Raw genomic sequence first — 20,000 nt, forward strand, 5'->3', positions numbered from 1 at the left:
TTATTCATGTTCATAAACGTGTTATAACACCCTTCATGTTCATTAGCTTAAAGGGATACTGCGAGATTCTGGCATTTTAAGCATTGCTACTGTACCCATAGACTACCAGTCATTGCGCTAACGCTAGTTAGCATTGGTTAGCGAAACTACCTCTAACTTCCTTCATACTGGACACGAAGACATATAAATGGTTTCCTCAAGTTATTCTGACTGGGGAAGTAGATAAAGCGCTTCAATGCCAGAATCTATTATTAATTATATAATAATGAATAGATTAGATACTAGTTAGTTAATAGTTGTAGTATAATGATGTATTGATTATATACTAGTTAGTTAATAGTAGTAGTATAATGATGTATTGATTAGATACTAGTTAGTTAATAGTAGTAGTATAATGATGTATTGATTAGATACTAGTTAGTTAATAGTTGTAGTATAATGATGTATTGATTAGATACTAGTTAGTTAATAGTTGTAGTATAATGATGTATTGATTAGATACTAGTTAGTTAATAGTAGTAGTATAATGATGTATTGATTAGATACTAGTTAGTTAATAGTTGTAGTATAATGATGTATTGATTAGATACTAGTTAGTTAATAGTAGTAGTATAATGATGTGTTGATTAGATACTAGTTAGTTAATAGTAGTAGTATAATGATGTATTGATTAGATACTAGTTAGTTAATAGTTGTAGTATAATGATGTATTGATTAGATACTAGTTAGTTAATAGTAGTAGTATAATGATGTATTGATTAGATACTAGTTAGTTAATAGTAGTAGTATAATGATGTATTGATTAGATACTAGTTAGTTAATAGTTGTAGTATTATGATGTATTGATTAGATACTAGTTAGTTAATAGTAGTAGTATAATGATGTATGGATTAGATACTAGTTAGTTAATAGTTGTAGTATAATGATGTATTGATTAGATACTAGTTAGTTAATAGTAGTAGTATAATGATGTATTGATTAGATACTAGTTAGTTAATAGTAGTAGTATAATGATGTATTGATTAGATACTAGTTAGTTAATAGTTGTAGTATTATGATGTATTGATTAGATACTAGTTAGTTAATAGTAGTAGTATAATGATGTATTGATTAGATACTAGTTAGTTAATAGTAGTAGTATAATGATGTATTGATTAGATACTAGTTAGGTAATAGTTGTAGTATAATGATGTATTGATTAGATACTAGTTAGTGAATAGTTGTAGTATAATGATGTATTGATTACTGTTGTTGTCTGATCCATCAGTGTGTGGAAGAGATCCTCAGCTACCTGAAGGCCTGCTTCTCCAGAGAACCTCTGATGGCTACTGTCTGTGTACAACAGGTCTGTGCTGTACGGTGTGGTGGTGGTGGTCAGTGTAATAACTACAGTACAACAGGTCTGTGCTGTACGGTGTGGTGGTGGTGGTCAGTGGACTAACTACAGTACTACAGGTCTGTGCTGTACGGTGTGGTGGTGGTGGTCAGTGTAATAACTGCAGTACTGGTCAGTGTACTGTAGTCTATAAGACTCACCACACAGTGAGACTGGTACCTGCCGACAGGGCCTGAGAGAGATCGGGATCCCTGTGCGATGGTTCCATACAAAACACCACTGTTCAGAAGACTGGGTGTCTGAAGAGACTGTGTGTGTGTGAGAGAGAGGTCAGTGTGTGCTTTAAGGGATAAGACAGGGTCGTTTGGAGTGTGTGTGTGTGTGTGAGAGAGAGAGAGGTCAGTGTGTGCTTTAAGGGATAAGACAGGGTCGTTTGGAGTGTGTGTGTGTGAGAGAGAGAGGTCAGTGTGTGCTTTAAGGGATAAGACAGGGTAGTTTGGAGTGTGTGTGTGTGTGTGAGAGAGAGAGGTCAGTGTGTGCTTTAAGGGATAAGACAGGGTCGTTTGGAGTGTGTGTGTGTGTGTGAGAGAGAGAGGTCAGTGTGTGCTTTAAGGGATAAGACAGGGTCGTTTAGAGTGTGTGTGTGTGAGAGAGAGAGGTCAGTGTGTGCTTTAAGGGATAAGACAGGGTAGTTTGGAGTGTGTGTGTGTGTGTGTGTGAGAGAGAGGTCAGTGTGTGCTTTAAGGGATAAGACAGGGTAGTTTGGAGTGTGTGTGTGTGTGTGTGAGAGAGAGAGGTCAGTGTGTGCTTTAAGGGATAAGACAGGGTAGTTTGGAGTGTGTGTGTGTGTGTGTGAGAGAGAGAGGTCAGTGTGTGCTTTAAGGGATAAGACAGGGTAGTTTGGAGTGTGTGTGTGTGAGAGAGAGGGGTCAGTGTGTGCTTTAAGGGATAAGACAGGGTAGTTTGGAGTGTGTGTGTGTGTGAGAGAGAGAGGTCAGTGTGTGCTTTAAGGGATAAGACAGGGTAGTTTGGAGTGTGTGTGTGTGTGAGAGAGAGAGGTCAGTGTGTGCTTTAAGGGATAAGACAGGGTAGTTTGGAGTGTGTGTGTGTGAGAGAGAGGGGTCAGTGTGTGCTTTAAGGGATAAGACAGGGTAGTTTGGAGTGTGTGTGTGTGTGAGAGAGAGAGGTCAGTGTGTGCTTTAAGGGATAAGACAGGGTAGTTTGGAGTGTGTGTGTGTGTGAGAGAGAGAGGTCAGTGTGTGCTTTAAGGGATAAGACAGGGTAGTTTGGAGTGTGTGTGTGTGTGTGTGTGAGAGAGAGAGGGGTCAGTGTGTGCTTTAAGGGATAAGACAGGGTAGTTTGGAGTGTGTGTGTGTGTGAGAGAGAGAGAGAGGTCAGTGTGTGCGTGTGTGTGTGTGTGTGTGTGAGAGAGAGGTCAGTGTGTGCTTTAAGGGATAAGACAGGGTAGTTTGGAGTGTGTGTGTGTGTGAGAGAGAGAGGGGTCAGTGTGTGCTTTAAGGGATAAGACAGGGTCGTTTGGAGTGTGTGTGTGTGTGTGTGATGATAATATCCTTCCACCCTAGGGTTACTAAATGTTGGTTACTTTCCCAAAATGTTCGGATTATTCCCTCTGGTTTCTGGAAAACAGGGAATTATGGGGAAGTTAGCGGAACATTGCAACCATATTTCAACCGTTCCCCCCCCTGTCTTCTCTCCCCCCAGTTGTTGAAGACGTTGTTTGGTACCAACCTAGCCTCCCAGTACGAGGGGGCCCAGGGCGGGCCTAGTCGATCCCAGGGGAAGGCTCTTCGCCTGGGCTCGTCCAGCCTGAGACCTGGCCTCTACCATTACTGCTTCATGGCTCCCTACACACACTTCACCCAGGCCCTGGCCGACGCTAGCCTCAGGAACATGGTGCAGGCTGAACAGGAGCAGGACGCGTCAGGGTGGGTACACACACACACACACACACCGTGCTTATATACACACACACACACACACACCATGCTTATATACACTCACACACACACACACACACACCGTGCTTATAGACACACACACACACACACACACACACACACACACACACACCGTGCTTATATACACTCACACACACACACACACACACCGTGCTTATATACACACACACACACACACACACTCACTCTCTACCCTCCCTGTATCTGTCCCCATCAGGTGGTTTGATGTCATGCAGAAGGTGTCCAACCAGCTGAGGTCCAGTATCACCAACGTGACCAAACAGAGAGGAGACAAGGTACACACACACACACACACACACACACACACACACACACACTACAGCTTAGCGCTAATACATTACTGCTATTTCAATGTGCAGCATATGGTTGACGTGCCATGGTGACTAAGAGCAGTTAGATAACTCATGGTGACTCTAAGAGCAGTTAGATAACTCATGGTGACTCTAAGAGCAGTTAGATAACTCATGGTGACTAAGAGCAGTTAGATAACTCATGGTGACTCTAAGAGCAGTTAGATATCTCATGGTGACTCTAAGAGCAGTTAGATAACTCATGGTGACTCTAAGAGCAGTTAGATATCTCATGGTGACTCTAAGAGCAGTTAGATAACTCATGGTGACTAAGAGCAGTTAGATAACTCATGGTGACTAAGAGCAGTTAGATAACTCATGGTGACTAAGAGCAGTTAGATAACTCATGGTGACTAAGAGCAGTTAGATAACTCATGGTGACTAAGAGCAGTTAGATATCTCATGGTGACTCTAAGAGCAGTTAGATAACTCATGGTGACTCTAAGAGCAGTTAGATAACTCATGGTGACTCTAAGAGCAGTTAGATAACTCATGGTGACTAAGAGCAGTTAGATAACTCATGGTGACTCTAAGAGCAGTTAGATAACTCATGGTGACTCTAAGAGCAGTTAGATAACTCATGGTGACTAAGAGCAGTTAGATAACTCATGGTGACTCTAAGAGCAGTTAGATAACTCATGGTGACTCTAAGAGCAGTTAGATAACTCATGGTGACTAAGAGCAGTTAGATAACTCATGGTGACTCTAAGAGCAGTTAGATAACTCATGGTGACTCTAAGAGCAGTTAGATAACTCATGGTGACTCTAAGAGCAGTTAGATATCTCATGGTGACTAAGAGCAGTTAAATAACTCATGGTGACTAAGAGCAGTTAAATAACTCATGGTGACTAAGAGCAGTTAGATAACTCATGGTGACTAAGAGCAGTTAGATAACTCATGGTGACTAAGAGCAGTTAGATAACTCATGGTGACTAAGAGCAGTTAGATATCTCATGGTGACTAAGAGCAGTTAGATATCTCATGGTGACTAAGAGCAGTTAAATAACTCATGGTGACTAAGAGCAGTTAAATAACTCATGGTGACTAAGAGCAGTTAGATAACTCATGGTGACTCTAAGAGCAGTTAGATAACTCATGGTGACTCTAAGAGCAGTTAGATAACTCATGGTGACTCTAAGAGCAGTTAGATATCTCATGGTGACTAAGAGCAGTTAGATAACTCATGGTGACTCTAAGAGCAGTTAGATAACTCATGGTGACTCTAAGAGCAGTTAGATAACTCATGGTGACTCTAAGAGCAGTTAGATATCTCATGGTGACTAAGAGCAGTTAGATAACTCATGGTGACTCTAAGAGCAGTTAGATAACTCATGGTGACTCTAAGAGCAGTTAGATAACTCATGGTGACTCTAAGAGCAGTTAGATAACTCATGGTGACTAAAAGCAGTTAGATAACTCATGGTGACTCTAAGAGCAGTTAGATAACTCATGGTGACTCTAAGAGCAGTTAGATAACTCATGGTGACTAAGAGCAGTTAGATAACTCATGGTGACTCTAAGAGCAGTTAGATATCTCATGGTGACTCTAAGAGCAGTTAGATAACTCATGGTGACTCTAAGAGCAGTTAGATATCTCATGGTGACTCTAAGAGCAGTTAGATAACTCATGGTGACTCTAAGAGCAGTTAGATAACTCATGGTGACTCTAAGAGCAGTTAGATATCTCATGGTGACTAAGAGCAGTTAGATAACTCATGGTGACTAAGAGCAGTTAGATAACTCATGGTGACTAAGAGCAGTTAGATAACTCATGGTGACTAAGAGCAGTTAGATAACTCATGGTGACTAAGAGCAGTTAGATATCTCATGGTGACTCTAAGAGCAGTTAGATAACTCATGGTGACTAAGAGCAGTTAGATAACTCATGGTGACTCTAAGAGCAGTTAGATATCTCATGGTGACTAAGAGCAGTTAGATAACTCATGGTGACTCTAAGAGCAGTTAGATAACTCATGGTGACTCTAAGAGCAGTTAGATAACTCATGGTGACTCTAAGAGCAGTTAGATAACTCATGGTGACTAAGAGCAGTTAGATAACTCATGGTGACTCTAAGAGCAGTTAAATAACTCATGGTGACTAAGAGCAGTTAAATAACTCATGGTGACTAAGAGCAGTTAGATAACTCATGGTGACTAAGAGCAGTTAGATAACTCATGGTGACTAAGAGCAGTTAGATAACTCATGGTGACTAAGAGCAGTTAGATATCTCATGGTGACTAAGAGCAGTTAAATAACTCATGGTGACTAAGAGCAGTTAAATAACTCATGGTGACTAAGAGCAGTTAGATAACTCATGGTGACTCTAAGAGCAGTTAGATAACTCATGGTGACTCTAAGAGCAGTTAGATATCTCATGGTGACTCTAAGAGCAGTTAGATAACTCATGGTGACTAAGAGCAGTTAGATAACTCATGGTGACTCTAAGAGCAGTTAGATAACTCATGGTGACTCTAAGAGCAGTTAGATAACTCATGGTGACTCTAAGAGCAGTTAGATAACTCATGGTGACTCTAAGAGCAGTTAGATAACTCATGGTGACTCTAAGAGCAGTTAGATAACTCATGGTGACTAAGAGCAGTTAGATAACTCATGGTGATTCTAAGAGCAGTTAGATAACTCATGGTGACTCTAAGAGCAGTTAGATAACTCATGGTGACTCTAAGAGCAGTTAAATAACTCATGGTGACTAAGAGCAGTTAAATAACTCATGGTGACTAAGAGCAGTTAGATAACTCATGGTGACTAAGAGCAGTTAGATAACTCATGGTGACTAAGAGCAGTTAGATAACTCATGGTGACTAAGAGCAGTTAGATATCTCATGGTGACTAAGAGCAGTTAAATAACTCATGGTGACTAAGAGCAGTTAAATAACTCATGGTGACTAAGAGCAGTTAGATAACTCATGGTGACTCTAAGAGCAGTTAGATAACTCATGGTGACTCTAAGAGCAGTTAGATATCTCATGGTGACTCTAAGAGCAGTTAGATAACTCATGGTGACTAAGAGCAGTTAGATAACTCATGGTGACTCTAAGAGCAGTTAGATAACTCATGGTGACTCTAAGAGCAGTTAGATAACTCATGGTGACTCTAAGAGCAGTTAGATAACTCATGGTGACTCTAAGAGCAGTTAGATAACTCATGGTGACTCTAAGAGCAGTTAGATAACTCATGGTGACTAAGAGCAGTTAGATAACTCATGGTGATTCTAAGAGCAGTTAGATAACTCATGGTGACTCTAAGAGCAGTTAGATAACTCATGGTGACTCTAAGAGCAGTTAGATAACTCATGGTGACTCTAAGAGCAGTTAGATAACTCATGGTGACTCTAAGAGCAGTTAGATAACTCATGGTGACTCTAAGAGCAGTTAGATAACTCATGGTGACTCTAAGAGCAGTTAGATAACTCATGGTGACTAAGAGCAGTTAGATAACTCATGGTGACTCTAAGAGCAGTTAGATAACTCATGGTGACTCTAAGAGCAGTTAGATAACTCATGGTGACTCTAAGAGCAGTTAGATAACTCATGGTGACTCTAAGAGCAGTTAGATAACTCATGGTGACTCTAAGAGCAGTTAGATAACTCATGGTGACTAAGAGCAGTTAGATAACTCATGGTGATTCTAAGAGCAGTTAGATAACTCATGGTGACTCTAAGAGCAGTTAGATAACTCATGGTGACTCTAAGAGCAGTTAGATAACTCATGGTGACTCTAAGAGCAGTTAGATAACTCATGGTGACTCTAAGAGCAGTTAGATAACTCATGGTGACTCTAAGAGCAGTTAGATAACTCATGGTGACTAAGAGCAGTTAGATTTAGATGACTCATTACCAGCAGGTGGCAGTACAGTTAACTGCAATCGGGGAGAAGTGCAACTTTAATTTATTCCATGTATTTTTCAAAGTAACATGTTCTTGTAATCACCTCAAGTGTTCTTTATTGATCCATTGATTGACTGACTGATTTATTGATATGACTTCCAGAATGTGATCCACATCCATCTGTTTGTAACTTTAAAATATTGATTGGTTGATTGACTGACCAATTAATTTATTAATTTATTGATTGATTGTTTTGCAGAATGCTATCCACAGCCACATCCGTCTGTTTGTAACTTTAATGGACCGATTGATTAATCGATTGTCTCCCAGAATGTGATCCAAAACCACATCTGTCTGTTTGTAACTTTAATGGACTGATTGATTAATCGATTAACTGATTAATTGAGTTATCGATCGATTGTCTTCCAGAATGCGATCCAAAACCACATCCGTCTGTTTGTAACTTTTAATGGGACGGATTGATTAATCGATTTAACTGATTTAACTTGAGTTATCGATCGATTGTCTTCCAGAATGCGATCCACAACCACATCCGTCTGTTTGAGCCTCTGGTGATCAAGGCTCTGAAGCAGTACACCACCTCCACCTCTGTGGCGCTGCAGAGACAGGTCCTGGACCTGCTGGCACAGCTAGTGCAGCTACGAGTAAACTACTGTCTGCTGGACTCAGACCAGGTTAGAACACTAACATTTACATTTTAGTCATTTGGTGGTCCTCTGTAGCTCAATTGGTAGAGCACGGCGCTTGTTAACGCCAGGGTAGTGGGTTCGATCCCCGGGACCACCCATACGTAAAAATGTATGCACGCATGACTGTAAGTCGCTTTGGATAAAAGTGTCTGCTAAATGGCATATTATTATTATTATATGCGTTTACACAGGCAGACTAATTGTGATCTTTTCCCCCCCCCACTAATTTATCTTTTGACCAATCAGATTAGCTCTGAAAAAGATCTGATGTGAAAAGATCAGATGTGATTGGTCAAGATTTCTACCAATTAGTGGAAAAAAGATCACAATTGGTCTGCCTGTGTGAACGCAGCCTTATAGACACGAATACACGCACACACACACACACACACACACACACACAGATATGTATACACACACACACACACGTATATACACACACACACGCACACGCACACAGATATGTATACACACACACACACACACACGTATACACACACACTTATAGACACACGCACACAGGTGCATACAGAGACACAGACACAGTTTGATTGTAACCTGGTCTCTCTGTTTCAGGTGTTCATAGGCTTTGTATTGAAGCAGTTTGAGTACATTGAGGTGGGACAGTTCAGGTAAGACCTTGTTCTGTTTCACATTGCACCACTTTTCATCACCTTTTGACCAAGCACCCAAAAAGGCTTTTCTTATTTCTAAACATTAAATTGAACATGTTGTCTGATGTTCTCTCTCTCTCTCTCTCTCTCTCTCTCTCTCTCTCTCTCTCTCTCTCTCTCTCTCTCTCTCTCTCTCTCTCTCTCTCTCTCTCTCTCTCTCTCTCTCTCTCTCTCTCTCTCTCTCTCTCTCTCTCTCTCTCTCTCTCTCTCTCTCTCTCTCTCTCTCTCTCTCTCTCTCTCTCTCTCTCTCGTCACGTTCACCCTCTCTCTCTCTCTCTCTCTCGTTCACCCTCTCTCTCTCTCTCTCTCTCGTTCACCTTCTCTCTCTCTCTCTCTCTCTCTCTCTCGTTCACCCTCTCTCTCTCTCTCTCTCTCTCTCTCGTTCACCCTCTCTCTCTCTCCTTCTCTCTCTCTCTCTCTCTCTCTCTCTCTCTCTCTCTCTCTCTCTCTCTCTCTCTCTCTCTCTCTGTCTCTGTCTCTGTCTCTGTCTCTGTCTCTCTCTGTCTCCAGAGATTCGGAGGCGATCGTCCCCAACATATTCTTCTTCCTGGTTCTGTTGTCGTACGAGCGGTACCACTCCAAACAGATCATCAGCATCCCAAAGATCATTCAGCTCTGTGATGGCATCATGGCTAGTGGGAGGAAGGCTGTCACACATGGTAGGAGCACACACACACATGGTAGGAGCACACACACACATGGTAGGAGCACACACACACATGGTAGGAGCACACACACACATGGTAGGAGCACACACACACATGGTAGGAGCACACACACACATGGTAGGAGCACACACACACATGGTAGGAGCACACACACACATGGTAGGAGCACACACACACATGGTAGGAGCACACACACACACATGGTAGGAGCACACACACACATGGTAGGAGCACACACACACATGGTAGGAGCACACACACACATGGTAGGAGCACACACACACATGGTAGGAGCACACACACACATGGTAGGAGCACACACACACATGGTAGGAGCACACACACACATGGTAGGAGCACACACACACATGGTAGGAGCACACACACACATGGTAGGAGCACACACACACATGGTAGGAGCACACACACACATGGTAGGAGCACACACACACATGGTAGGAGCACACACACACATGGTAGGAGCACACACACACATGGTAGGAACACACACACACATGGTAGGAGCACACACACACATGGTAGGAGCACACACACACATGGTAGGAGTACACACACACATGGTAGGAGCACACACACACATGGTAGGAGCACACACACACACATGGTAGGAGCACACACACACACATGGTAGGAGCACACACACACACATGGTAGGAGCACACACACACATGGTAGGAGCACACACACACATGGTAGGAGCACACACACACATGGTAGGAGCACACACACACACATGGTAGGAGCACACACACACATGGTAGGAGCACACACACACGTGTCAAACACACACATGGTAGGAACACACACACACATGGTAGGAGCACACACACACATGGTAGGAGCACACACACACGTGTCAAACACACACATGGTAGGAGCACACACACACATGGTAGGAGCACACACACACATGGTAGGAGCACACACACACATGGTAGGAGCACACACACACACGTGTCAAACACACACATGGTAGGAACACACACACACACACGTGTCAAACACACACACATGCGCACGCACACACAAAGCCTATACGCTGTCCACATTCCCATGAATAATATCGGATCCAGGACTCACTGGTGGTTGACGATGATGTATGTCTTTATTTCTCCCCATCTTCTTTTCTAAATGTCTTTATTTCTCCCCCATCTTATTGTCTAAATGTCTTTATTTCTCTCCATCTTCTTGTCTAAATGTCTTTATTTCTCCTCCATCTTATTGTCTAAATGTCTTTATTTCTCCCCATCTTATTTTCTAAATGTCTTTATTTCTCCCCCATCTTCTTGTCTAAATGTCTTTATTTCTCCCCATCTTCTTTTCTAAATGTATTTATTTCTCCCCATCTTATTTTCTAAATATCTTTATTCCTCCTCCATCTTCTTGTCTAAATGTCTTTATTTCTCCTCCATCTTCTTTTCTAAATGTCTTTATTTCTCCTCCATCTTCTTTTCTAAATGTCTTTATTTCTCCCCATCTTCTTGTCTAAATGTCTTTTTCTCCCCATCTTCTTTTCTAAATGTCTATTTCTCCTCCATCTTCTTGTCTAAATATCTTTATTTCTCCTCCATCTTCTTGTCTAAATGTCTTTATTTCTCCCCATCTTCTTGTCTAAATGTCTATTTCTCCTCCATCTTATTGTCTAAATGTCTTTATTTCTCCTCCATCTTCTTGTCTAAATGTCTTTATTTCTCCTCCATCTTCTTGTCTAAATGTCTTTATTTCTCCCCATCTTCTTTTCTAAATGTCTTTATTTCTCCTCCATCTTCTTTTCTAAATGTATTTATTTCTCCCCATCTTATTTTCTAAATATCTTTATTCCTCCTCCAACTTCTTGTCTAAATGTCTTTATTTCTCCTCCATCTTCTTGTCTAAATGTCTTTATTTCTCCCCATCTTCTTGTCTAAATGTCTTATTTCTCCTCCATCTTATTGTCTAAATGTCTTTATTTCTCCTCATCTTCTTGTCTAAATGTCTTTATTTCTCCTCCATCTTCTTGTCTAAATGTCTTTTTCTCCCCATCTTCTTTTCTAAATGTCTATTTCTCCTCCATCTTCTTGTCTAAATGTCTTTATTTCTCCTCCATCTTCTTGTCTAAATGTCTTTATTTCTCCCCATCTTCTTGTCTAAATGTCTATTTCTCCTCCATCTTATTGTCTAAATGTCTTTATTTCTTCCCCATCTTCTTTTCTAAATGTCTTTATTTCTCCTCCATCTTCTTTTCTAAATGTCTTTATTTCTCCCCCATCTTCTTGTCTAAATGTATTTATTTCTCCCCCATCTTCTTGTCTAAATGTCTTTATTTCTCCCCATCTTCTTTTCTAAATATCTTTTTCTCCCCATCTTCTTGTCTAAATGTCTTTATTTCTCCCCCATCTTCTTGTCTAAATGTCTTTATTTCTCCCCCATCTTCATGTCTAAATGTCTTTATTTCTCCTCCATCTTCTTGTCTAAATGGGTCTTTATTTCTCCCCATACAGCCATCCCAGCCCTGCAGCCTATAGTCCATGACCTGTTTGTTCTGAGAGGCTCCAACAAGGCTGATGCTGGGAAGGAACTGGACACCCAGAAAGAGGTGGTGGTCTCCATGCTGCTGAGACTCATACAATACCACCAGGTATACACACTTTGGAAACATGGAACCTTGGTGCTTTGCAACCATGGTGCTTTGGAACCTTGGTGCTTTGGAACCTTGGCGCTTTGGAACCTTGGCGGTTTGGAACCTTGGCGCTTTGGAACCTTGGTGCTTTGGAACCTTTGAACCATGCAACTATTAGAAGCCTAACGTTTTGACCTGTGTGACATTTGACCCCTGTGTGTCTGTGTTTAGGTGCTGGAGATGTTCATCCTGGTCCTCCAGCAGTGTCACAAGGAGAACGAGGACAAGTGGAAGAGACTGTCCAGACAGATAGCTGACATCATACTGCCCATGATAGGAAAACAACAGGTACGTACACAGTGAGAGAGAGCTTGTAAACTTATTTAAAATTATTCCTGTACTGCCCGTTCCTGTGGACTGTTGAACCCGTCCCAAACTTGACTTTAGAATTTAACTCCCGTTCCTGAGGTTGTAACACAGGACCTGAGGTGACGTCAACCTCTAGTGTGTAACTGCAGTAACACAGGACCTGAGGTGACGTCAACCTCTAGTGTCTAACTGAGGCAGTAACACAGGACCTGAGGTGATGTCAACCTCTAGTGTCTAACTGCAGTAACACAGGACCTGAGGTGACGTCAACCTCTAGTGTCTAACTGAGGCAGTAACACAGGACCTGAGGTGATGTCAACCTCTAGTGTCTAACTGCAGTAACACAGGACCTGAGGTGACGTCAACCTCTAGTGTCTAACTGAGGCAGTAACACAGGACCTGAGGTGACGTCAACCTCTAGTGTCTAACTGAGGCAGTAACACAGGACCTGAGGTGACGTCAACCTCTAGTGTCTAACTGAGGCAGTAACACAGGACCTGAGGTGACGTCAACCTCTAGTGTCTAACTGAGGCAGTAACACAGGACCTGAGGTGATGTCAACCTCTAGTGTCTAACTGCAGTAACACAGGACCTGAGGTGATGTCAACCTCTAGTGTGTAACTGCAGTAACACAGGACCTGAGGTGACGTCAACCTCTAGTGTCTAACTGCAGTAACACAGGACCTGAGGTGACGTCAACCTCTAGTGTCTAACTGAGGCAGTAACACAGGACCTGAGGTGACGTCAACCTCTAGTGTCTAACTGCAGTAACACAGGACCTGAGGTGACGTCAACCTCTAGTGTCTAACTGCAGTAACACAGGACCTGAGGTGACGTCAACCTCTAGTGTCTAACTGAGGCAGTAACACAGGACCTGAGGTGCTGTCAACCTCTAGTGTCTAACTGAGGCAGTAACACAGGACCTGAGGTGATGTCAACCTCTAGTGTCTAACTGCAGTAACACAGGACCTGAGGTGATGTCAACCTCTAGTGTCTAACTGCAGTAACACAGGACCTGAGGTGACGTCAACCTCTAGTGTCTAACTGAGGCAGTAACACAGGACCTGAGGTGACGTCAACCTCTAGTGTCTAACTGAGGCAGTAACACAGGACCTGAGGTGACGTCAACCTCTAGTGTCTAACTGAGGCAGTAACACAGGACCTGAGGTGACGTCAACCTCTAGTGTCTAACTGAGGCAGTAACACAGGACCTGAGGTGATGTCAACCTCTAGTGTCTAACTGCAGTAACACAGGACCTGAGGTGATGTCAACCTCTAGTGTGTAACTGCAGTAACACAGGACCTGAGGTGACGTCAACCTCTAGTGTCTAACTGCAGTAACACAGGACCTGAGGTGACGTCAACCTCTAGTGTCTAACTGAGGCAGTAACACAGGACCTGAGGTGACGTCAACCTCTAGTGTCTAACTGCAGTAACACAGGACCTGAGGTGACGTCAACCTCTAGTGTCTAACTGCAGTAACACAGGACCTGAGGTGACGTCAACCTCTAGTGTCTAACTGAGGCAGTAACACAGGACCTGAGGTGCTGTCAACCTCTAGTGTCTAACTGAGGCAGTAACACAGGACCTGAGGTGACGTCAACCTCTAGTGTCTAACTGCAGTAACACAGGACCTGAGGTGACGTCAACCTCTAGTGTCTAACTGAGGCAGTAACACAGGACCTGAGGTGATGTCAACCTCTAGTGTCTAACTGAGGCAGTAACACAGGACCTGAGGTGACGTCAACCTCTAGTGTCTAACTGAGGCAGTAACACAGGACCTGAGGTGCTGTCAACCTCTAGTGTCTAACTGAGGCAGTAACACAGGACCTGAGGTGACGTCAACCTCTAGTGTCTAACTGAGGCAGTAACACAGGACCTGAGGTGACGTCAACCTCTAGTGTCTAACTGCAGTAACACAGGACCTGAGGTGACGTCAACCTCTAGTGTCTAACTGAGGCAGTAACACAGGACCTGAGGTGATGTCAACCTCTAGTGTCTAACTGAGGCAGTAACACAGGACCTGAGGTGACGTCAACCTCTAGTGTCTAACTGAGGCAGTAACACAGGACCTGAGGTGACGTCAACCTCTAGTGTCTAACTGCAGTAACACAGGACCTGAGGTGACGTCAACCTCTAGTGTCTAACTGAGGCAGTAACACAGGACCTGAGGTGATGTCAACCTCTAGTGTCTAACTGAGGCAGTAACACAGGACCTGAGGTGACGTCAACCTCTAGTGTCTAACTGAGGCAGTAACACAGGACCTGAGGTGACGTCAACCTCTAGTGTCTAACTGAGGCAGTAACACAGGACCTGAGGTGACGTCAACCTCTAGTGTCTAACTGCAGTAACACAGGACCTGAGGGGACCTGAGGTGATGTCAACCTCTAGTGTCTAACTGAGGCAGTAACACAGGACCTGAGGTGACGTCATCCTCTAGTGTCTAACTGCAGTAACACAGGACCTGAGGTGACGTCAACCTCTAGTGTCTAACTGCAGTAACACAGGACCTGAGGTGACGTCAACCTCTAGTGTCTAACTGCAGTAACACAGGACCTGAGGTGACGTCATCCTCTAGTGTCTAACTGAGGCAGTAACACAGGACCTGAGGTGACGTCAACCTCTAGTGTCTAACTGAGGCAGTAACACAGGACCTGAGGTGACGTCAACCTCTAGTGTCTAACTGAGGCAGTAACACAGGACCTGAGGTGACGTCAACCTCTAGTGTCTAACTGCAGTAACACAGGACCTGAGGTGACGTCAACCTCTAGTGTCTAACTGCAGTAACACAGGACCTGAGGTGACGTCAACCTCTAGTGTCTAACTGAGGCAGTAACACAGGACCTGAGGTGCTGTCAACCTCTAGTGTGTAACTGAGGCAGTAACACAGGACCTGAGGTGATGTCAACCTCTAGTGTCTAACTGAGGCAGTAACACAGGACCTGAGGTGATGTCAACCTCTAGTGTCTAACTGAGGCAGTAACACAGGACCTGAGGTGATGTCAACCTCTAGTGTCTAACTGCAGTAACACAGGACCTGAGGTGACGTCAACCTCTAGTGTCTAACTGAGGCAGTAACACAGGACCTGAGGTGATGTCAACCTCTAGTGTCTAACTGAGGCAGTAACACAGGACCTGAGGTGACGTCAACCTCTAGTGTCTAACTGAGGCAGTAACACAGGACCTGAGGTGATGTCAACCTCTAGTGTCTAACTGCAGTAACACAGGACCTGAGGTGACGTCAACCTCTAGTGTCTAACTGAGGCAGTAACACAGGACCTGAGGTGACGTCAACCTCTAGTGTCTAACTGAGGCAGTAACACAGGACCTGAGGTGATGTCAACCTCTAGTGTCTAACTGAGGCAGTAACACAGGACCTGAGGTGACGTCAACCTCTAGTGTCTAACTGAGGCAGTAACACAGGACCTGAGGTGACGTCAACCTCTAGTGTCTAACTGAGGCAGTAACACAGGACCTGAGGTGATGTCAACCTCTAGTGTCTAACTGAGGCAGTAACACAGGACCTGAGGTGATGTCAACCTCTAGTGTCTAACTGAGGCAGTAACACAGGACCTGAGGTGCTGTCAACCTCTAGTGTCTAACTGAGGCAGTAACACAGGACCTGAGGTGACGTCAACCTCTAGTGTCTAACTGAGGCAGTAACACAGGACCTGAGGTGACGTCAACCTCTAGTGTCTAACTGCAGTAACACAGGACCTGAGGTGACGTCAACCTCTAGTGTCTAACTGAGGCAGTAACACAGGACCTGAGGTGATGTCAACCTCTAGTGTCTAACTGAGGCAGTAACACAGGACCTGAGGTGACGTCAACCTCTAGTGTCTAACTGAGGCAGTAACACAGGACCTGAGGTGACGTCAACCTCTAGTGTCTAACTGAGGCAGTAACACAGGACCTGAGGTGACGTCAACCTCTAGTGTCTAACTGAGGCAGTAACACAGGACCTGAGGTGATGTCAACCTCTAGTGTCTAACTGCAGTAACACAGGACCTGAGGTGACGTCAACCTCTAGTGTCTAACTGCAGTAACACAGGACCTGAGGTGACGTCAACCTCTAGTGTCTAACTGAGGCAGTAACACAGGACCTGAGGTGATGTCAACCCGTAGTGTCTAACTGAGGCAGTAACACAGGACCTGAGGTGACGTCAACCTCTAGTGTCTAACTGAGGCAGTAACACAGGACCTGAGGTGACGTCAACCTCTAGTGTCTAACTGAGGCAGTAACACAGGACCTGAGGTGACGTCAACCTCTAGTGTCTAACTGAGGCAGTAACACAGGACCTGAGGTGACGTCAACCTCTAGTGTCTAACTGCAGTAACACAGGACCTGAGGTGACGTCAACCTCTAGTGTCTAACTGCAGTAACACAGGACCTGAGGTGACGTCAACCTCTAGTGTCTAACTGAGGCAGTAACACAGGACCTGAGGTGCTGTCAACCTCTAGTGTGTAACTGAGGCAGTAACACAGGACCTGAGGTGATGTCAACCTCTAGTGTCTAACTGAGGCAGTAACACAGGACCTGAGGTGACGTCAACCTCTAGTGTGTAACTGAGGCAGTAACACAGGACCTGAGGTGCTGTCAACCTCTAGTGTCTAACTGAGGCAGTAACACAGGACCTGAGGTGATGTCAACCTCTAGTGTCTAACTGAGGCAGTAACACAGGACCTGAGGTGATGTCAACCTCTAGTGTGTAACTGAGGCAGTAACACAGGACCTGAGGTGACGTCAACCTCTAGTGTCTAACTGAGGCAGTAACACAGGACCTGAGGTGCTGTCAACCTCTAGTGTCTAACTGAGGCAGTAACACAGGACCTGAGGTGATGTCAACCTCTAGTGTGTAACTGAGGCAGTAACACAGGACCTGAGGTGACGTCAACCTCTAGTGTGTAACTGAGGCAGTAACACAGGACCTGAGGTGATGTCAACCTCTAGTGTCTAACTGCAGTAACACAGGACCTGAGGTGACGTCAACCTCTAGTGTCTAACTGAGGCAGTAACACAGGACCTGAGGTGACGTCAACCTCTAGTGTCTAACTGCAGTAACACAGGACCTGAGGTGATGTCAACCTCTAGTGTCTAACTGAGGCAGTAACACAGGACCTGAGGTGACGTCAACCTCTAGTGTCTAACTGAGGCAGTAACACAGGACCTGAGGTGCTGTCAACCTCTAGTGTCTAACTGCAGTAACACAGGACCTGAGGTGACGTCAACCTCTAGTGTCTAACTGCAGTAACACAGGACCTGAGGTGATGTCAACCTCTAGTGTCTAACTGAGGCAGTAACACAGGACCTGAGGTGACGTCAACCTCTAGTGTCTAACTGCAGTAACACAGGACCTGAGGTGACGTCAACCTCTAGTGTCTAACTGAGGCAGTAACACAGGACCTGAGGTGACGTCAACCTCTAGTGTCTAACTGAGGCAGTAACACAGGACCTGAGGTGACGTCAACCTCTAGTGTCTAACTGAGGCAGTAACACAGGACCTGAGGTGACGTCAACCTCTAGTGTCTAACTGCAGTAACACAGGACCTGAGGTGACGTCAACCTCTAGTGTCTAACTGCAGTAACACAGGACCTGAGGTGACGTCAACCTCTAGTGTCTAACTGCAGTAACACAGGACCTGAGGTGACGTCAACCTCTAGTGTCTAACTGCAGTAACACAGGACCTGAGGTGACGTCAACCTCTAGTGTCTAACTGCAGTAACACAGGACCTGAGGTGACGTCAACCTCTAGTGTCTAACTGAGGCAGTAACACAGGACCTGAGGTGACGTCAACCTCTAGTGTCTAACTGAGGCAGTAACACAGGACCTGAGGTGACGTCAACCTCTAGTGTCTAACTGAGGCAGTAACACAGGACCTGAGGTGACGTCAACCTCTAGTGTCTAACTGCAGTAACACAGGACCTGAGGTGACGTCAACCTCTAGTGTGTAACTGCAGTAACACAGGACCTGAGGTGCTGTCAACCTCTAGTGTCTAACTGCAGTAACACAGGACCTGAGGTGATGTCAACCTCTAGTGTCTAACTGAGGCAGTAACACAGGACCTGAGGTGACGTCAACCTCTAGTGTCTAACTGAGGCAGTAACACAGGACCTGAGGTGCTGTCAACCTCTAGTGTCTAACTGCAGTAACACAGGACCTGAGGTGACGTCAACCTCTAGTGTGTAACTGAGGCAGTAACACAGGACCTGAGGTGACGTCAACCTCTAGTGTCTAACTGCAGTAACACAGGACCTGAGGTGATGTCAACCTCTAGTGTCTAACTGCAGTAACACAGGACCTGAGGTGACGTCAACCTCTAGTGTCTAACTGAGGCAGTAACACAGGACCTGAGGTGACGTCAACCTCTAGTGTCTAACTGCAGTAACACAGGACCTGAGGTGACGTCAACCTCTAGTGTCTAACTGAGGCAGTAACACAGGACCTGAGGTGACGTCAACCTCTAGTGTCTAACTGCAGTAACACAGGACCTGAGGTGACGTCAACCTCTAGTGTCTAACTGAGGCAGTAACACAGGACCTGAGGTGACGTCAACCTCTAGTGTCTAACTGAGGCAGTAACACAGGACCTGAGGTGACGTCAACCTCTAGTGTCTAACTGAGGCAGTAACACAGGACCTGAGGTGCTGTCAACCCGTAGTGTGTAACTGATTGAGTGTTCTCTCCTAGATGCACCTGGACTCCCCTGAGGCTCTGGGAGTGTTGAACACTCTGTTTGAGACGGTGGCCCCCTCCTCTCTCCGCCCTGTAGATATGCTGCTGAAGGGAATGTTCACTACACCTGCTACCATGGTGAGACACACACACACACGGAATTTGCGCTTTTTGGATAATTCAATTTTTACCAGGTCTTTACTTTATCTCTTTCCCTCCCTCCCTCCTCCCTCTCCCCCCTACCTCCTCTCTCTCCTCCTTCCTCTCTCTCTTCCTTTCCTCTCTCCCCCTTTCCTCTCCCTCCCTCCCTCCCTCCCTTCTCTCTCTCCCCCTCCTTCCTCCTCTCCTCTCCTCTCCCTCCCTCCCTCCCTCCCTCCCTTCCCACTCATTCCTCCCTCCTCTCTCTCACTCCTCCCTCCCCAGGCTAATGTCAACACAGTTCAGTTGTGGGTGTCAGGTGTCTTGGCTGTCCTCAGAGTCCTCATCTCTCAGTCCACTGAAGACATAGTCCTCTCTCGTGTCCACGAGCTTTCCCTCTCTCCTCTCCTCCTCTCCTGTCCCACCATCCGACATCTCCACGACGACAGCAGCCTCTCGTCACCCCCGCAACCGCCTCCGGCGACCCCGGCAACCGTCGCCACCGACAACCAGGAGGCCAACGGAGAGAGGGTGCTCCCGGAGGAGACCTTCGCTAGGTGAGTGCCGGGTTGGGGTCATCACGGTTGCCCTGGGGTTTACTATGGTTGCCA

At 45.0% G+C, this 20,000-nt stretch overlaps 1 protein-coding gene across 1 annotated transcript in view; it reads left to right on the forward strand.

Annotated features, from left to right (window-relative positions):
• Positions 1 to 20,000, forward strand: part of LOC311126311 (huntingtin-like) — a gene marked incomplete at its 3' end in the record, with an annotated part of 36,705 nt that overhangs the window by 16,072 nt on the left and 633 nt on the right. The window contains exons 9-18 of the mRNA XM_084200321.1: positions 1,268 to 1,345; positions 3,059 to 3,282; positions 3,533 to 3,611; positions 8,067 to 8,228; positions 8,820 to 8,875; positions 9,428 to 9,576; positions 12,087 to 12,223; positions 12,437 to 12,553; positions 19,267 to 19,389; positions 19,675 to 19,946. Of these exons, the coding sequence (XP_084056447.1) occupies positions 1,268 to 1,345; positions 3,059 to 3,282; positions 3,533 to 3,611; positions 8,067 to 8,228; positions 8,820 to 8,875; positions 9,428 to 9,576; positions 12,087 to 12,223; positions 12,437 to 12,553; positions 19,267 to 19,389; positions 19,675 to 19,946 (1,397 nt within the window). The remainder of the gene's footprint in view (positions 1 to 1,267; positions 1,346 to 3,058; positions 3,283 to 3,532; positions 3,612 to 8,066; positions 8,229 to 8,819; positions 8,876 to 9,427; positions 9,577 to 12,086; positions 12,224 to 12,436; positions 12,554 to 19,266; positions 19,390 to 19,674; positions 19,947 to 20,000) is intronic.

The sequence above is a fragment of the Coregonus lavaretus genome, assembly GCF_964263955.1.
Source record: "Coregonus lavaretus genome assembly, contig: HAP1_SCAFFOLD_5581, whole genome shotgun sequence".
In the NCBI taxonomy this organism is placed as follows: domain Eukaryota; kingdom Metazoa; phylum Chordata; class Actinopteri; order Salmoniformes; family Salmonidae; genus Coregonus; species Coregonus lavaretus.